The sequence below is a fragment of the Sinocyclocheilus anshuiensis genome, unplaced genomic scaffold (genome assembly GCF_001515605.1).
Source record: "Sinocyclocheilus anshuiensis isolate Anshui unplaced genomic scaffold, SAMN03320099.WGS_v1.1 scaffold12, whole genome shotgun sequence".
NCBI classification, from domain to species: domain Eukaryota; kingdom Metazoa; phylum Chordata; class Actinopteri; order Cypriniformes; family Cyprinidae; genus Sinocyclocheilus; species Sinocyclocheilus anshuiensis.
In genome coordinates this window covers 838,779-856,496 of record NW_015555713.1, presented here as the reverse complement: position 1 = coordinate 856,496, position 17,718 = coordinate 838,779, and the positions used below count along the sequence as shown (strand labels likewise).

The 17,718-nt window shown below is 36.6% G+C and overlaps 1 protein-coding gene across 1 annotated transcript in view; it reads left to right on the top strand.

The window, feature by feature from the left end:
- LOC107672123 (ubiquitin carboxyl-terminal hydrolase 43-like) overlaps window positions 1-17,718 on the top strand; it is a 66,628-nt gene that overhangs the window by 38,284 nt on the left and 10,626 nt on the right. Inside the window, exons 7-12 of the mRNA XM_016465207.1 lie at window positions 2,424-2,535; window positions 3,550-3,653; window positions 4,910-4,987; window positions 5,127-5,256; window positions 10,448-10,793; window positions 13,816-13,974. Coding sequence (XP_016320693.1) covers window positions 2,424-2,535; window positions 3,550-3,653; window positions 4,910-4,987; window positions 5,127-5,256; window positions 10,448-10,793; window positions 13,816-13,974 — 929 coding nt within the window. The remainder of the gene's footprint in view (window positions 1-2,423; window positions 2,536-3,549; window positions 3,654-4,909; window positions 4,988-5,126; window positions 5,257-10,447; window positions 10,794-13,815; window positions 13,975-17,718) is intronic.

Here is a 17,718-nt window from a genome sequence, read left to right as displayed (position 1 = left end):
TTACTAAAACTAAAATGAAAATAAAAACTGAAAATATAAAAATGAACACTAATTCAAAATATTAATAAATGCTATAATAGTATATAAATCATATTAAAATAACACTTTTTAGGAAGTATTATCATTAAGATGGATAAACTATATTTTCTAATCGATGCAATTAGCAGTTGGGCACTTGTATAGACAGGAAGCACTGCAGAGTTCACATTAAAAAAAATGGATTATAGAAAGAATATCAGGTTCCCTATGGAGTTTTCTACCCCAGAGGACTTTACTGTCATTTTAAGATCATCACAGGAGCAGGTATATTGCAGGAAAACATTCTTTTGATGTTTAGAGTGTGCAACATCAAACATAGTGGAAAAGTCAGCAAAGAGTTTCTCAGTTGTGTCCACATTGATTTTGTTTGTTGCTAGTTGCTGGTTGTAGGCTTATAGTAGCAATTTCAGCATGTCCATCTTTAAAGTCAACATAAAATCTAAATTTACCCTATTAAATTGATTGGATACATTTTTGATCTTATTGTGCATGATTTTTCAGTGTATGTTATTCCAAAGAATATCGAAAAAATATTTATCTTTGTAATCTTTAATCAATACGTGATGTCTTTCTATCCTACTTTCCTTTCCAGCTGACTTAACTTAGGCCAAAAGGGGTTAAATAATGTTCACCCAGAACAAAATAGCTATTTAGTCATTGTTTGGGGCTATTAAAATCTTGCCTATATGTAATGCAGTCATTTAATAACAATTACCATAATGCACTAATAGCAAATAGTGATGCATTTGAAAAAGGACCATTTATTTGAGACTATTGCAATAAGATGCTGTCAAAGGTGAATTTGACCTCTCAAAACTGTCCTCACCACCTTACTGAAGTGAAATTGTTTGCAAATGCTGTTTTATGATCATTTTTATCTATTTTTTATGTCCAGAATATGTTTAAACTGTGTGGTGTCAAGCATAGTTAGATAGATGGACGGACAGACACTTTATTGCTTTATAATTTGGTGAAACCTCCCCGTGTTGTTGCCTGGGGCGAGATGTGTGATGTTAACAGCATCAAAGCATGTTTGTTCAGATCTCAGTTCTCTCTCTGCCTCCTGTCAGGGAAAACTCCACTGTTGTTTTTGGCTGAGGCGAAACCCCAACACAATTACGTGTTTATCGCATTCTGAAAGGCTTGCTTTCCCTCAGCTCACTTTTGTTTGTTTTGTCTCCTTTATTCATGCTGTACAAGTCCTGTAGCAGAAATCTGGAAACTTAATCACTAGCCTCCTGCCGCAAAAAAAAAAAACACTAAACTATAAAGGGTGGGGTGGATTTCAAGGGCACTGCTGAGTACACTGGAACATAGTGTCCAAACACAGGCAGTAATTTATCTGACAAACATGCACATCAAAATGTGACCCAGTGTTTACATATGAATCTCATGTGATTTCAGGTAGTGACTAAGGTCTTTGCAGTTGTGTATCTTTAACCTTTTTAGGCCAAGAACCCCATGGTGGAAGGAGAGATTGTGCAAGACCCCTGTTTCGTATTATTTAAAACTGATTGTTGTTTTTTAATCCTTGTCGATAATAACATGAGTTCCATAACATGTATCCAAATACTTTTAAGCTAACATTGCAAAGCTGTTTTATGTAATTTAAATGGTTTAATGTGGGAGGGACAATGTAAGATTTAGCTGAACTGTAGCGTTTTTAACGTTGGTTGAGGTTAACTCAGTACAAGGTTACTATAGTTAACTAAAACTGCAATACTAAAAAATAAATGTTAACTGAAACAAAATATAATGAAAAAAATTTACTTTATTTCAGGCAACATTTCTCATTTGTATTTAGTTTAACTTGATGTACTAAAAGCTAAAATTAAAATGAATAATAATCTGTACAGACATATTTAAAAAAAAACGAATAAAAATGACAAAAACTTTATTTAAATTACTAAAACTTTAATTGAAAATTAAATAAAAATAAAAACTACTATTATTAAAACTATAATAGAATCTCAGTGATACTAAAATAATATTAAATTCTATTTTAATTTTTAGGTCAACCTGTGTTCAATGAACAGTATAGTTTTTTTCTTAGGCAATAATGGAAATGTTCAATAGCTTTTTGTCATCAAAATGTTAAGATATATGTCTATATAGAAACTTGACTGTCAAAAATAAACCTATCCCGTAAAAGATTCACTGAAGTAAAAAGTGTGACAACTAGCCCCGGTCTCCCATGTATCACGTGTATTTAAATAATAATACAGTTTATTTTATAAAGGACATTTAAAAGGACCTCTCATGGTGCTTTATAAACATTGAAACATAATGCATAAAACAATATATAAGCATGCAAAAAAACAACAAAAAAAAAACATCAACATCATCCATATTAACACACTAATCTGATATCTGTTTATCTGCAGATTCGGTCCTCCATTTCTGATGAGAGAGGACAGGTCAGTGTCGTGGGACCAGCTACAGCAGAGCATCCTCAGTAAACTCTACTATCTAATGATCAATGGATCACAGGCACATGTAAGATCAACTGCCATACTTGACTGAGGTTATAGTTAAGCCATAGTTAATTTAGCTGATGGAGAGTTTAGCTGTAAATACAAGCTATGGATGCAAGAAAATACAAAATATGTGCAAACTTTGAACAGTCAGTCCCACCAAAGACAATCACAATTCAAGATCTTTAGGTTTCAAAGTAAAGTCTCTCACAAAATTCCATCACTATCTCTAAAACATCTGCTTCCTTCCTCTTACATTCTTGTAGTCATTCCTGTTGCTTTTCAGCGGTTGATTGGTTCCCCCTGCTGTGTGTTTTTAGACACACCAGCCAGAATAAAACAGTGTCAGTCCGCATCAAGGGTGTCTTTTAGTAAGCGTCTATGGACCCCTGTGGGTCCATAAAAGTACTACAGAGGGCCTGCAAACAGATATACAGATATATATAGTTTGGGGTCAGTAAGTCAGTCAGTTTTTATGCATCAAGGTTGACTTAAATTGATTAAAAGTGACAGTAAAGACATTTACATTGTTACGAAAGATTTCAAATAAATGAACTTTTGAACTTCCTATTCATCAAAGAATCCTGTATCACGGTTTACACAAAAATATTAATCAGCACGGCTATTTTCAACATTGGTAATAATAAGAAATGTTTATTTAGCACCAAAGTATGTTTTCTGAAGGATCATGTGACAGTGAAGACTAAGCAATGGCTGCTGAAAAATTCAGCTTTGCATCACATGAATAAATTACATTTGAAGATATATTCAAATAGAAGACAGTATTTTAAATTGTATGTATGTATATATGTATATAAGCATCACTGTTATAATTTATTTTGTTGCTTAGTGTTGTCAGTTTTAAATATGATTGAAAGAAACACCCTCTTATATAATCTTGATATTTCTAACTAGTTAACAATATTGCAATCACAATGCCAATATTGAAGTATTAGTGTAATTGCACAAGCAACTGCTCAATGTTTTATGCTTCTTTGGTCTTTTTCTACTAACATCTCCATGTTTTTAATTTCAGAGTTTCAGGGTGTTGTTCAAGATTCGTGTTGTTGGGGGATCTGTAGCTTATAGCTACTTAAATCCCCAAGACGGACGGCCACTTTATCACCCTGCAGTGGACAGGTAGTATTGTGTGTGTGTGTGTGTGTGTGTGTTCATACAGACATGGATTAGAACAGAATATACATTTTATATATAAATCTTTCTCAGAGGTGCCAGTACCGGCAATCCAGTTCAGAGGATGTTTTCTAACAAAACAGACTCTAAAATAAACAGTTACATTTTTATTAAACATTTTATAAATTAAACAAACATTCAATATAACTTTATTCATTATTCATAGTTAGCAATGCTTAATAATTCATACTGTATTTACAGGTAGAGGCATCAGAGAAGCTACTGAATTTATGATAATTTTTTTTTATCCTAAACATCAAAAGAAACCTCTGAGTGGCCGCCAACATTTATCACCCTCATAAAATTTCTACAGCCCCTGAGGAGCCTTTCAAAGCACACAGGGTTAAATGATGTCCTCAACCCTCGAAACCTTCAAATATTGACACTAATCTCATAATCATCTTAACGCATTCCTGCACATCTTCCTGCTGACATTCTCTTCATGATTCTCTTGTTCATATTCTAGATGTGCTGCAGTTACAGGTTGATCAGGATTGGAGAGTATTATCCTTACGTTTTGTAATATGTCATATTTTACCATTTTGTAGTAACTGTGGTGGGTTTGTTCTTAATAATTTCACAACAGTGGTGTTTGATAAGGTAGCTTATTACACGGCACTCTGGAATACTCGATTCGGATTGGAATCAATATTCCGTGATTCCGTTATTCCCCAATAACAACCACTGCATTAGCAACATGGTCATTAACATACCGTTTATCCAGGTATTTGGGACCTGCGCTTTCATTCAAATACATTTTGTGCCTCAGTTATCAACTGTATTTACTGTAAAATGAAACTGGGGGACTTCAGTATTAACAGTCTTGTTGTCAGAACACTGTAATGGATTAAAGATAATAAACACGTAAAATTGTAAAGGTAAAAGAAGTTTCTTCTCAAATAACATTTCATGTCCTCGTCATTATTTATGTGGTTAAAAGCAGTGTAATTAGTAATACGACTGTACATTATGCCTTAAACGTCCATCTTCTCTGTACTTCATCTATGCAAAGCCGTTTGCAAGGAACTGTTTTTCTTCATACATGGTCATGGTCATGCAGTGGCTTTCTAACTTTTCCTGAGAATGTACTGGGTATTGAGTATTTTTTAAAACCTCTAAATGTGTATGTCTGCGTGTATATTTGTGTATGTGTGAGAAGCTCTTTTAACACAATCCCTTTGGCTTGGTCTTTATCTCCTCAGAGCTCTAAAGCTGTGCGGCTCAGGTGGGCCGCCGCATGTGAAGCTAATTGTTGAGTGGGAGCACAGAATCAAAGACTGGTAATGCAATCTTTCACTTCCTTTTGAGTATGTGTGAAAATACAGAACATTCCATCCACACTTCGTTTTAAAGCACATCGAGACAGCAATACAAGCGTGACGGTTCAATGACCTGGTGTTACTGTGTGTCTGTGTGCAGCCTGTTTGGTAACATCCAAGAGGAGGTGGTGAAGGACTCGGAAAGTGTTCGTGCTCAACAACAACACCACGTTCAACAGCACAGCTGCACCCTGGATGAGTGCTGTGAGCTCTACACTAAAGAAGAACAAGTAACTCACACAAAATCACATTTAGTACTGAATATTAGCAGCTGAATGCCACAGGAAATCACAACCCAGCTTAAACTGAGTGCAAGGGCAATATTGCATTTATATAATGTTATACAATAAAAAATACCAATGAATAGTAAAACATTCCAGTGAAAATGTGTAGTTAAAAGAAATATAAAAATATTTTTTTAATATTCTGTAATTTGTACATTTTGAAATGTTCGTTTATTAATTATAAACATTTTATTATAATTATACAGTATTATTATTATCCTAAATTATAAGATACCATTATTATTTGGTTAAGGTTTTTATTATAATTAATTATAAGATTTTATAATTAAAATATAGTATTATTAATTATATATTATTATTAAATGTATTATAGGTTGTATTATTTTAATCATTTAAGTTATTTTAATAATAATTTAAATGTTCAATTTTAAATTTAATTTCAACTGTTTTTAGTCAAATAAATAATAGAATTTAATTAAAATAATTAGCAATTAGCAGCTATTCCATTAGCATATTTGTAGATTATTTTACTAAATTGCTATTAATTTTATTAAAAGCAATTTAGTAAAATATAACTACATTTTATTAATTTGCTTTAGTTATTTTACTAATTGCTTCAGAGATGGCTTTAGCCTTAATGACCTTTTCCTTATGCATTTTACAAAAATTATGTGACATTTCTTGGAAATCAGGAAATACACGCATTGTTCTCCCTCTTGTTATTCATAAAAGTAAGTGTGTAAAGCTTTTTAACCAACTTTCATAATTTCAGATAAACATGCATAACAGCTGAGACCTGGAAATTTTCTGAAACACAATATTGTGATGATTGTGATGTTCCCCTTTCATTCTGTGACAGTCGCTCTAGTGCAGCAGGAGTTTCTATTTGAAAGAGGACAAATCACTCTGGTTACTTTCGTAACCTCGGTTCCCTAAGATAAGGGAATGAGCATTGCGTTGTACGCTTATGGGGTAAATGCCTGTTTACTCTGATACTGAAGACTGATTTGTTCACATTCATGTAAATGGCGCTTCAACCTGCCAAAAGGGGTCGAGCCAACTGCTATATAATAGGGCTGGGTTTTGACACAAATTTCACAATTCGATTCGATTATCCTTCACAAGCTTGCGATTCGATTCGATTTCATTTCGATTCAAAAATCAATATTGATTATTTTGGATATATATCATGTACAGGTCATGGCAAATTTTCTCAAGGAAAAAAAAAGGTTGAAATTTGTTGATTTATATACAAACACTTAAAATATGCTTAAAGTTTTTGTAATATTAAAGTTATAATACTAACTTTAACTTTAAATTACATAATTATATTTCTACTCCAATTCGCTTTTTGAAATATAAACATTAAAATTGTGGTTGTCACAAAAACTTGACGAATTTATTCAAACATAAATTAAATATTGAAGAACAGTAAAAAACATTATAGTGAATATGTTATATGGTGCATATTTAGCAAAATGCTCCTCTATAGAGTTCATTTTTCTAGCTGACTAATGAGTTCATGGTCACCGAATATTTTTCTGAGATCAATATGACGTTATGTGAAACATTGTTTACAAGCTATTGTCATCTTTCCACATTTGAAACACTGATTGAGCGATTACATGAGACAAGATACGGATTTCGGTAAGTTGTACTCTTTCTTTAAACACCTTCGGATGTTCATTCATGTTTATTTCATGCTGTAACTGCTATTAAAGCGGAGGAGACAATCAGTTCACAGCGATCTGTCACTCCACATCAAACAGCACCAAAATGGCATTTAATATTTGAATATTGTAATAAAATGGACAGAATTTTAAATCTGAGACTTTGGTTCATATCAAAATTAACAAATCACAAAACTTATAGCAATTTATTGGATACGAGGCGTGCTACAATGTTCAGTTCATTATCTGACAGGTTAGACTAATCGATTCTCGGGATTTATGAATCGATATATTTTCATAAAAATGAGAATCAATTAAAATCAAGAAATCATATTTTTTACCCCTACTGTAACGGGGCTGACGAGACGTGAGACGTGTGGATCCATCTGCAAGCTTTATTAAAGAGACGTGGTAAACAGGCAGGGTCAAACAATGGCAAACAGGTATATGGCGGGCAAAACACAAGAATAGTCCCAGGGCTAGCGTAGGTCACCGATCGGCAGACAGAATCACAGGGGCGAGACGAGAGGGAAAAATCCAGGAAAACAGGCAAAGATCAGAAACCGCGAAAACAGGCAAGGCAAGGCAAAAACAAGGAAAACTCAGAGACTCGGAATGGGGTACGGGCTAAACAATACTCAGCAGAGAAAGGTGGTTAGAGTGGGTGTTATATAGTGAGTGAGGTGATTCGAAACAGCTGTGTGCAATGAGTGCAATCAGTGCAGTGTGCAAATCGTGCAAAGAATGATGGGATATGTAGTCCGGGGTGCTATGCAACAGTTTGTGTTGTGCGAGAGTCAATGTAATGGAAAGGGTGACCTCTGGTGGTGAATAAACGGAAGTCCATGGACCGAATTCGTGACACCTACTATATAAGTCGGTTTAGAGTGCGATTCATCAGAATCTTTCAACTGATAGCGACAGTCATAGACTTGTGTGCAGCCTTATAGCAACAGCAGCTTACGCAATACTCGTCCTTTATCTTTCAAACGGTCTCTCCCATTGCGTTGTGCACTTAGGGGGAATGCATCCAATAATGCCATGCTATAAGCAAGTGCAGAACGAAGCCACTCTGCGAGCCCAGCCCCGGAGCGCCCGTAATGAGGGCTCCTAAAAAAGCATGAGCCAAATATGAGACCCAAGGTTATAAAATCTGGTGAATGTAGACAGTGAAGACCAGCCAGCTGCCGCACAGATATCACCAATTAAAACTCCCCTGGACCAAGCCCAGGAGGAGGCCATTCCTCTGATGGAGTGGGCCCTCACGCCAATATTACACTGTAAGCTCTCTGAGGTGTAAGCCAGGGCTATAGCATCAACTATCCAACTATCTCTGCTTCGTAACCGGCAGCCATTTAGAGCGGCCTCCAAAGCATACACAGAGCTGCTCTGAGTGACGAAACGGGCCAGAGAGCACAACATACACTCTAAGAGCCCGAACCGGGCAGAGTGGATTCCTCTGAATTAGGAACGGCTAGCAGGGTAATGACTTGTGCTCTGAATGGAGTGGAGAGCACTTTAGGCACATAGCATGAAGCACTGATTGACAGTGCTTGCAAGTCGCCCACTCTATGCACTTTTGAGTATGTGTGTCCGCTATCACAGAGGTAATTTTGTTGGGCACGCACTGAAAGGCAGTTCCAATTTGAACAGAGCTTCCATCGCCCAGAGCTAGGGAGGGAGATGGAGAGCGTACACAAGCTTTCTTTGAGGGCATTCAAGCCTCGGTGGGACCAGCATTACTCCGGGACAGGGTCCCTGGTGCTTAGGAAACAGGTAGTGTTTCGCCACCTGAAGGTGCTGTGTCATTGATGGCACGGGCTTAGCAGGCTGCTGAAAGGATGGAGCCTTCTGGTGAATTGAAGCATCTGCCAAACTGGAGCGCCTCGGCAGGAAGTAACGCATAGCCTGCGATGACTTCTGTGCCGCTGTGAAGCGTTCAGCAAATCCATCCATAGCCGGACCAAATAATCCTATGCAGGAAACTAGGGAGTCGAGGAAGGCGACCTTGTCATCGTCCTTGATCTCCGTTAAATTAAACCAAAGGTGACGCTCCAGCACCACCAAGTTGACCATGGCCTTGCCGATTGCCTGTGCTGTTGCCTTTATTTCGCGCAGAGCCAGATCAGTTGCTGTGGGCAGATCCTTAAAGGCGTCAGATTCAGAGCAGGATTTATTCATGGAGCGGAGAAGTTTGGCTTGGAAAACTTGGAGCACCGCCATCGTGTCCATTCAATAGGCCCTGCCCACGATGCAGGTTCCTGCAGGGCTTATGGATGCGTTGCATGTGCCTTCAATCCTAGGGCTGATGGAGGGCGGAGATGAGCAGCGACCACCTCTTCCAGAGGGGGGAAGCTTGCCATAACCTTTCTCTTCAGTGTCGTTAACGGAGATGAGGTCGGCAGAAGTAGCAGTGTGAGGGGCACTGATACTATCGTGAGAATAACACTGGTGAATCAAAGTGCTGTGGGGGGAGTGAAGCACATGGGACCTGTGTCAGCGTGAGATCACTCAAATCTGGGAAATCCATTCCTCTGCACCGCTGTTTCTTCCACAGAGTCTCCTGGGAGGGGAGACACGAGGGAGCAGATGAGGGAGGACCGACCTTCATTAAAGGAGGCTATACGTGACCGAAGCAGGGCAAGACTCATGCTCTCACAGTGAGAGCAATCCGTCTCGGTGAGCGTTGCCTTGGCGTGGGTGCTGCCCAGGCACACGACACACTCACTGTGCCCATCTGAGCCACACTTGCAGTGCGACATTTGAAACAATGCCGCTAAAGAAATTGCTTTTAGGAAGTGCTCTTTTCAGTCACCGGATGGAAGCGCTGTTAGAGGCATCCTTCCTCTGCATCTTCGTGCTGAAGGAGAAAAATTCTGATGAATGATGCTCTGAACCGACTTATATAGCAGTCGGTTCCACCCCTTTTGGCGGGTTGAAGTGCCATTTGTTCATGCAGCTACACGAACGTGAACAAATCTCGCTTCAGTATCAGAGTAAACAGGAGTTTACTGGAGTAATGATGCTGAAAATTCAGCTTTACATCACAGGAATAAATTACACTTTAAAATACATTTATACAGAAAACAGTTATTTTAAATTGTAATAATATATCATAGTATTACTTTTTTTATAATAAATAGCAGTATTTTTGACTAATTGCAGCCTTGGTGAGACTCCTTTAAAAAAAAAAACTATTTAAAAAGCTTTTTTTTTAATCTTACCAGCAGCAAACTTTTGAATTGTAGTTTAAATGCAAATGAAATTAAATAATGTCATCATTTATATATTTTATATTACAAAAAAAAAAGTTCAGACTTTTTCTCTTTTTGAAAGTCGTGAAGCTCTTTTCTGTTTATTTCCTTTCATTTAATTAATGCGAGCTGTTCAAAAAGAATGCAATGTGATCAATTCTAATCTTTCAGGACCATTTATTTAGACCAAAAAGCACTCATGTAAAGTTTCCTTGAGTTGTATATCCTAATTTTTCATCCACGTTTACTTAGTTGGCCCCTGACGATGCATGGAAGTGTCCTCACTGTAAGCAGCTGCAGCAGGGCATGGTGCAGATGAGCTTGTGGACCCTCCCAAACATCCTCATCCTTCACCTCAAACGATTCCGACAGGTGGGAGAGCGCCGTAACAAGCTCTCCACGCTGGTACACTTCCCCCTCACTGGCCTCGATATGGGCCGCCACATGGTCAAGAGGAGCAACTGTGCCCGTCCACCACCCGGCTGGAAACAACAGGCCCATCACCGGCCCGAAGCCAGCCGACACACACTGAACTTCCTGTACGACCTGTACGCCGTGTGTAACCATCATGGAGGCATGCATGGAGGCCATTACACAGGTGTGTGAGCGAAGGAGAAATGAGAAATTATGTATAGCCTTCCTGTAGCTTAAAGGGATAGTTCACCCAAAATGTTTAATTTGCTTTTAATTTACTCACTCTCAGGCCAACCAAGATGTAGTTTACTTGTTTCTTCAGTAGAACAGTAAAGAAGATTTTTAGCTGAATCCGTGGTGCTTGGTGATTCATAAGATGCAAGGCAATGGCTGCCTACACTCTGAGAGTCAAAAAAGCATATACAGGCAAGATAAAATTAATACCCGTGACTAGGGCTAGGCGATATAGCTAAAAAAATTGATCAAAGATATAATGTTTCATATCGTTCGGTATCGATAATTATTGACATTTTTTTTTTACCTTTTTTAAAACAAAAAGCAATAGAATTTTTTTTTTTATTTAACCACTGTATTTATAATTAACACAATTTATTGAGACAAACAACAAATATTTTTTGTTTTAACAATCAAGCACAATCAAAATTAAACAGATATCTAATTTCTAATGTTTTATATGCAGATTAAATAGGTCTTTATTGTATAGGTCTAATTGTCTCCCGAGGCCACAGGAGGGCGCAATGAGCAAAATAATGCAGCGCATTTAAATTGTCAAGGCAAGGATGTAACTCTATAAAAACGTGCATTACATCTAAATTAACACATAAAAATCTAATATAATTTCGTAAATTGCATAAACAATTATGAACAAAACAGCATCATGTATTTATGCATTGCTTAATCCAAAGAGCCGAAGCGCCCATCACGCAGATTGCATTTAAAAACATATGAGATGCAGTGAAAAGGAATAAACCTCCACAAATTCGTGACGTGTTTTCTAAAAGTTTAAACTGTTTTAACTTTGCATGGCTACATCTCGTGTGAGATGCGAGTGCAGCAGTCATATTTGTCCATCTGAAAAATGCACTGAATATGCGTTCTGTGTGAATGGCTTGGTTTCGGTTTTAACCCATTCAAGATCTTCTCCGCATTGAGCTTCTATATTTCTCTAATATTTTGAATGAATAACGCAGCAGCGGCACGTCTCGTGGGCTAGACTAACAAAACATTAAAATGCAACAACGTCACTTATATCATCACTGCATCTCGCGCGCCACTGATAACGCTCCCTGACGCACACCTAACATTCAAATGCAAATGTTTATTTTAAATTCGACTAATAATAATTTTTTATTCACAATCTCCTCATCATAGGCAGGCACAGCACTCATTTCAGCATGTGTTTGTGTGTGCTGTCTGCGTCACTCATAGTACGTGCCTATATCGTGCGCTATATCGAACAATTTTTCAATCGATATCGAAGAAGGTGTACCGTCGATAAATATCGATACCGTTTTATCGCCCAGGTCTACCCGTGACTCCTGACGACATACTGAGGCCTTATGAAGCGAAATGATTGGCCTGTACAAGAAACTGAACATTATTTGTAACATTATTACCTGTATCTGTAATGCAATAGAGGTCACTTTTGATAAAAGCGCCTTCCAAATGCATATATGTAAACGCAAATATGTTAACAAGATTTAATTTGTGCCTTTTAGGAGAAAAAGATTAGAAAAAAATATATGTAACTGAAAAATAAATACTACTACTACTACTAAATCACAAACATAACAAAAACATCTGAGCAACAAAAATTAGGGAAGCACTGATATTAAAATTTTGGTTGATAAAAAAAATGTCCAATAATAATTTTCATATTATTATTTTGTGTATACTATTCTGTCTAAATAAATTAAAAATAAACTAAAATTTCAAAAATAAAACAAAAATTGCTTTAAAAATAGTTTAAACTAAAATAAATTGTTAAAAGCTAAAGATTACGTTTAACAGTGCTCTTAAATTATTAATGTTTTTTAAAGATCAAATTTAAATGAGCATTAGAGGATTGCAAAATTAATCTAAATGTAAAGCTGAGCATGTACAATAAACATCCAATAACAACTGATACTTTCTAAATTCCTATCACTAATATCACTGATATCTGAAATGGTACTGATATATTATGCATCCTTAAAAAAATTCCCTTTGAGCCCCTCTACTGATCACATGCGTCCTATACGATAAGGGTGTTTTGCAGTGCTGCACATGGTGGGATCTCAGCCGGATTTATGGGATTATAATGAGGAAAGAACACTTGAAAATCCTTCAGAAATACACCATCCCTTCTAGATCCAGAGTGGATTCACATTTCAGTGAAATAATGTCCCCAAATATTTGTCAGAGTCCCGAGCAGCTATTTCAAGCAAGAAGCTTGCATCAGATTGTACAAGGCAATGCTCTGGTCACTTCAGTCCATTGGCAACCGAAGCACAAAGTTAAAAGGTGATGGGGAAAAAGGCGGCCAAGCGACATGAGGCAGCTCATGATGTTCACCCAGGAGGAAAGAGGAAATATTCCAGCTTCGTTTCTGCGCAAGCTGATGGACAGAATGGCCAGAATTGACCAAATATAGTAGCTGTCAGGAAAGGAAACTTTGATGAAGCTGAATTATCTTATACTTCAAAGTACAAGCCGAAATATTAACTATTTTATGTGAGAATTATGTGCTAAATAATTACACTGCAACCCCTGTTTCTTAATTATTAATATCACTATGAAAAAAACATCATAAGACTGAGAGTAGTTTATTTTTCTTACCTCAGTGTCAAACTGTCTATTCTAGTTTTTAAGCATCAAAATCATGCTTATGCAATTTAATCTTTTGACAATTTGCTATGCAAAATTTATTTTGTTTAGATATTTTCATGGAAAGCAAGACAAAAAATTATGATGATTAAATAAGATGTTTTGAATTTAATTAAATTTTTTAATATATATATATATATATATATATATATATATTTGCAGTGTAAATACTTTTTGTATGCGTGCATAAATGTAAAAAAACAAAAATGAAAATAATAGTGTTGTCCTAATAATTCTTGCCCCCAGTGTAAGTATATTTATACATACTTGAGCATGAAGTATAGAGCATTGTGAACATAATGAGCCTGTGTTTTGAGCAGCATACTGCAGGAACTCAGTGGACGGTCAGTGGTATGCCTACGATGACAGCCGTGTTGAGCCGGTGCCTGAGGGGGAAGTGTGCACACGTGGTGCTTATATCCTCTTCTATCAGAGACGAGATGCCATCCCATCCTGGTCAGCTAGCTGCTCTCTACAAGGTGAATGCTCATCTCTTCATCTCTGCCTTAATGTATACCCACACTACCAAGGGCAAACAAGCAGAAAGCATACTCAAGTTTGCATTATCAACAGAATAAAAGAATCAGCTAATGTAGTTTTGTTTAGTAGATCATTTCAGCCTGGTAGGTGTGCAATCTTTTTATGGTTTTCACAATATATACTTAAATTTCTTATACTAAGAAATGTATGATTACATTTTGAAAATCTGCTGTTAAGTTTGTTAGAATGTTCACCACTCAAAATGCAATATTGACTGCTTTTATTTTTACATTTTACTTTACTATATTTTATTTTATTTTTACAATTCCACTCCTCAGATCATGGAAATAGCTAGTAGAGTAACTTTATTTGCTATCTATTTTACGCGAACAAAGTAGGCAATAAGGCATTCTAGACTGTGAATATATACATTAATGTTTTACTGTAATTTTGATCAAATGAATGTAGCCTTGGTGAGCATAAGAGACATCAAAAACATTTTAAAAATATTACCAACCCCATACTTTTCAACGCTAGTGTACTTGCAGCAATGTCAAATGGCAAAGTCACATCCAACCTCTGGGTGGTTCCAAGAGCTTTTCCACACAGCTCTCTTCAACTTCTCTATGAGAACCACATCTTCAGAATCCAAATATAAACACAGAAATGACACAAATGGAATTATATGTATTCAGCACTAGTCCAAAGACTGCCTGGTCACTGTGTAGCCACGACATAACCTTGGTGCCGGAACAAGAACAAAACATTTCCAGGAAGGACAAGGGACAGTCATGGCTTTGAGCTGCTTGTCACAGGGGGCTGTAGACACAAAATTTCACACACACACACACACACACACTTTCTCTTTCTGCTCCAGTGTCTCTGCTGCTGTTCGCCTTCCTTTTCCCTCTCCACTGAAGTTAAATTATATGATACTTCAAAAAATCAAATCTACACAGTCATATCACAAGTCAAAAGATTAGAGTTATATAGCCTAAAGAAATTATTAGTGAAAGTGACGTGACATGTGGGTTCCTAGTTACCCATACTAGGAACTAGTGCTCTGCATTTATCCCATCCTAAGTGCACACACACAGCAGTGAACACACACCCAGAGGTGGGAGAGAGCGCTGTACATTCACTCCCCCCACCTACAATCCCTGCCGGTACGAGACTCAAACCCACAACCTTTGGGTTACAAGTCCAACTCTCTAACCATTAGGCCACGACTTCCACCAAATGGATTATGGGGGAATCCATCAAATTATGATGACTGTATATGTCCACTGAGGGCGTTTTCAATTCATTCTCTATGTGAGGTGAGCGGCAGGTTCACACATCAAAAAGTCAAGCAATTTTCGACTTTATGTAAATGAGAGGTAAAAACGCTGTGTGCCAGTGAATAGATGTTAGATGAATGCAGTGCTGTCCGTCTACGCTTTTTAAAATCTGCCTGTAGTGCTGGTGCATTGCTTAAATGTCATTCTTGCATATTACTAGATTAAATCAGATTTCAATGCCTTATGCACACTTTCTCTGTAGCTATGAGTTAAAAAAAAGTTTGGCACAATTGTAGACCACTCTTAAAGCAGCTTTGTTACATGCAAACTTTTTACACACGTCTTGCAGCGTTTCTTCTACACCAGTGGAAACAAACACTACCATTCGAAAATGTTCATGTTTTTGAAAGAAGTCTCTTATGCTCACCAATACTGCATTTATTTGATCAAAAATACAGTAAAAACACTAATATTATGAAATATAATTTCAATCTGAAATAACTGTTTTCTTTTTAAAGTGTAATTTATTCCTTTGATGTAAAGCTAAATTTTCAGCATCATTACTCCAGTCTTCAGTGTCACATGATCCTTCAGAAATCATTCTAATATGCTGATTTGATATTATTATCAATGTCGAAAACCGTTTTTGCTGCTTAATATTTTTGTGGAAACCGTGATACATTATTCAGGATTCTTTGATTAATAGAAAGTTCAAAAGAACAGAATTTATTTGAAATAGACATTGTTGATGTCTTTCATGTAAAAATGAATACATCCTTGCTTATTTTTTATTTTGTTTAAAGGGTCTTACTGACCCTAAATGTTTTAACAGTAGTGTATGGTTTGAGTGCCGGCTTTGTTTGAACAAACTAAGTGCACTTCACTAAGTGGTAAATGCAATTAAAATGAGTTTGCAATGTTGAAAGATATGCATATTAAATAATGGAAGGACTGAATTTTACAGGTAATTGAGATATTTAGCCATTATGCCTAACAGCATATTTTACAACATTCCAAATTTCCTAAACTAATGTTAAAATATATATATTTTTTTATATATTTATATATTTTCCATAGTGAAGCAAGGCACAATAAATTATTTGCATATTTTGCTATATTTTTGTACATAGCAATTTTAATGTTGTGCATTGTACTGTTAAAATGCAGTGAGCAGTTTTTTAATGATATATGACTATATGATATCTGATTTTTTTATATAATACATTTTGATATGATCAGAGGTGCTGTAATTATCCATGAATTGTCATGCAGCAGATGCCTTAGGTTTCTCTAATGTGATTGTAATTAAAATGGATCTGTTATCAGCAGCTCCCATTGACACACAATAGAAACGAGTTCTGTGAAGTCTGAGTTGAACTGAGTTGAACTCTTTGAACTGTTGTGAGCAGCTTCAAGCAACAGTTCAAAATAAAACAGATTCCACAAACGTGAACCCGAGTTCAGTTAAGCCATCACATTCAGTGTTCGCTGTTCGCAAAGTCACATAATTCACCTCCATATAATGTGCCTCAGGGCATTTATGCATGAACCGTCAAAAACTTTTAAATATGATATATGAAGCTGGATATGTGCTTTGACACATTTTTTTATTTCATTGTGCTTTGTCAATCCTTATATATAATATGAAGCTTTTCAGCTTAACCCACACATATGGTTAAAGAGCAGGTCAAAACTATTCCTTTTTACTTTGGCGTTTATTAATTGATTTCGTTATAGTCATGTTATGTGTATTTGACATTATGCTATTAATATTTTACTTACTGTATTTGTGCTATGGACAGTGTACAGCACTTTGGTCGGCTTTTAGCTGTTTTTAAATGTGCTTTAGAAATAAACTTGAACTTGATATGGGTTTTCGAAAAATATCTTTTTTGCCGTTTGTAACGTAGCTATCCTTCAGTGTAAACAGTCTGAAGAAATGGTCATCAAAAAAGTGCATGATAAATAAAGATATTGTCTCTCAAAAGAAAGAGTCAACTCTGAACCGCCTTAAAGGGGTCATAGGATGCTACATGCACTTTTACAAGTTGTTTGAACTGAAATGTGTGTTGGCAGTGTGTGTACACAACCACCCTATAATGATAAAAATCCACCCAGTGTTTTTTTTTTTATTTGGTTAAATGTTTTCCCCTTTCTCAAATCGAGCCAATCTCAGATCCCTGTCTGTGTGACGTCACACAGACAGGCCCCTCCCACGATAGTTTGATTGACAGTAGCGTTTCAGCACAGACTGGACTGGTGTCTTACCTTAGCTCCGCCCTGAGTGAGCTGTCATCAATCCGCCATTGTTTCCCCGCCGGAGCAGATGTAGACAAGAATGACTCCTAAGCGATTGAGGTGTTCTGTTGTTGGATGTAATAATGAACATAGCAGTCGTCATTTACTCCCGACATCTGAGCCGCTGAAAACGCAGTGGATTACGTTTGTTTCTGAAGGGAATGC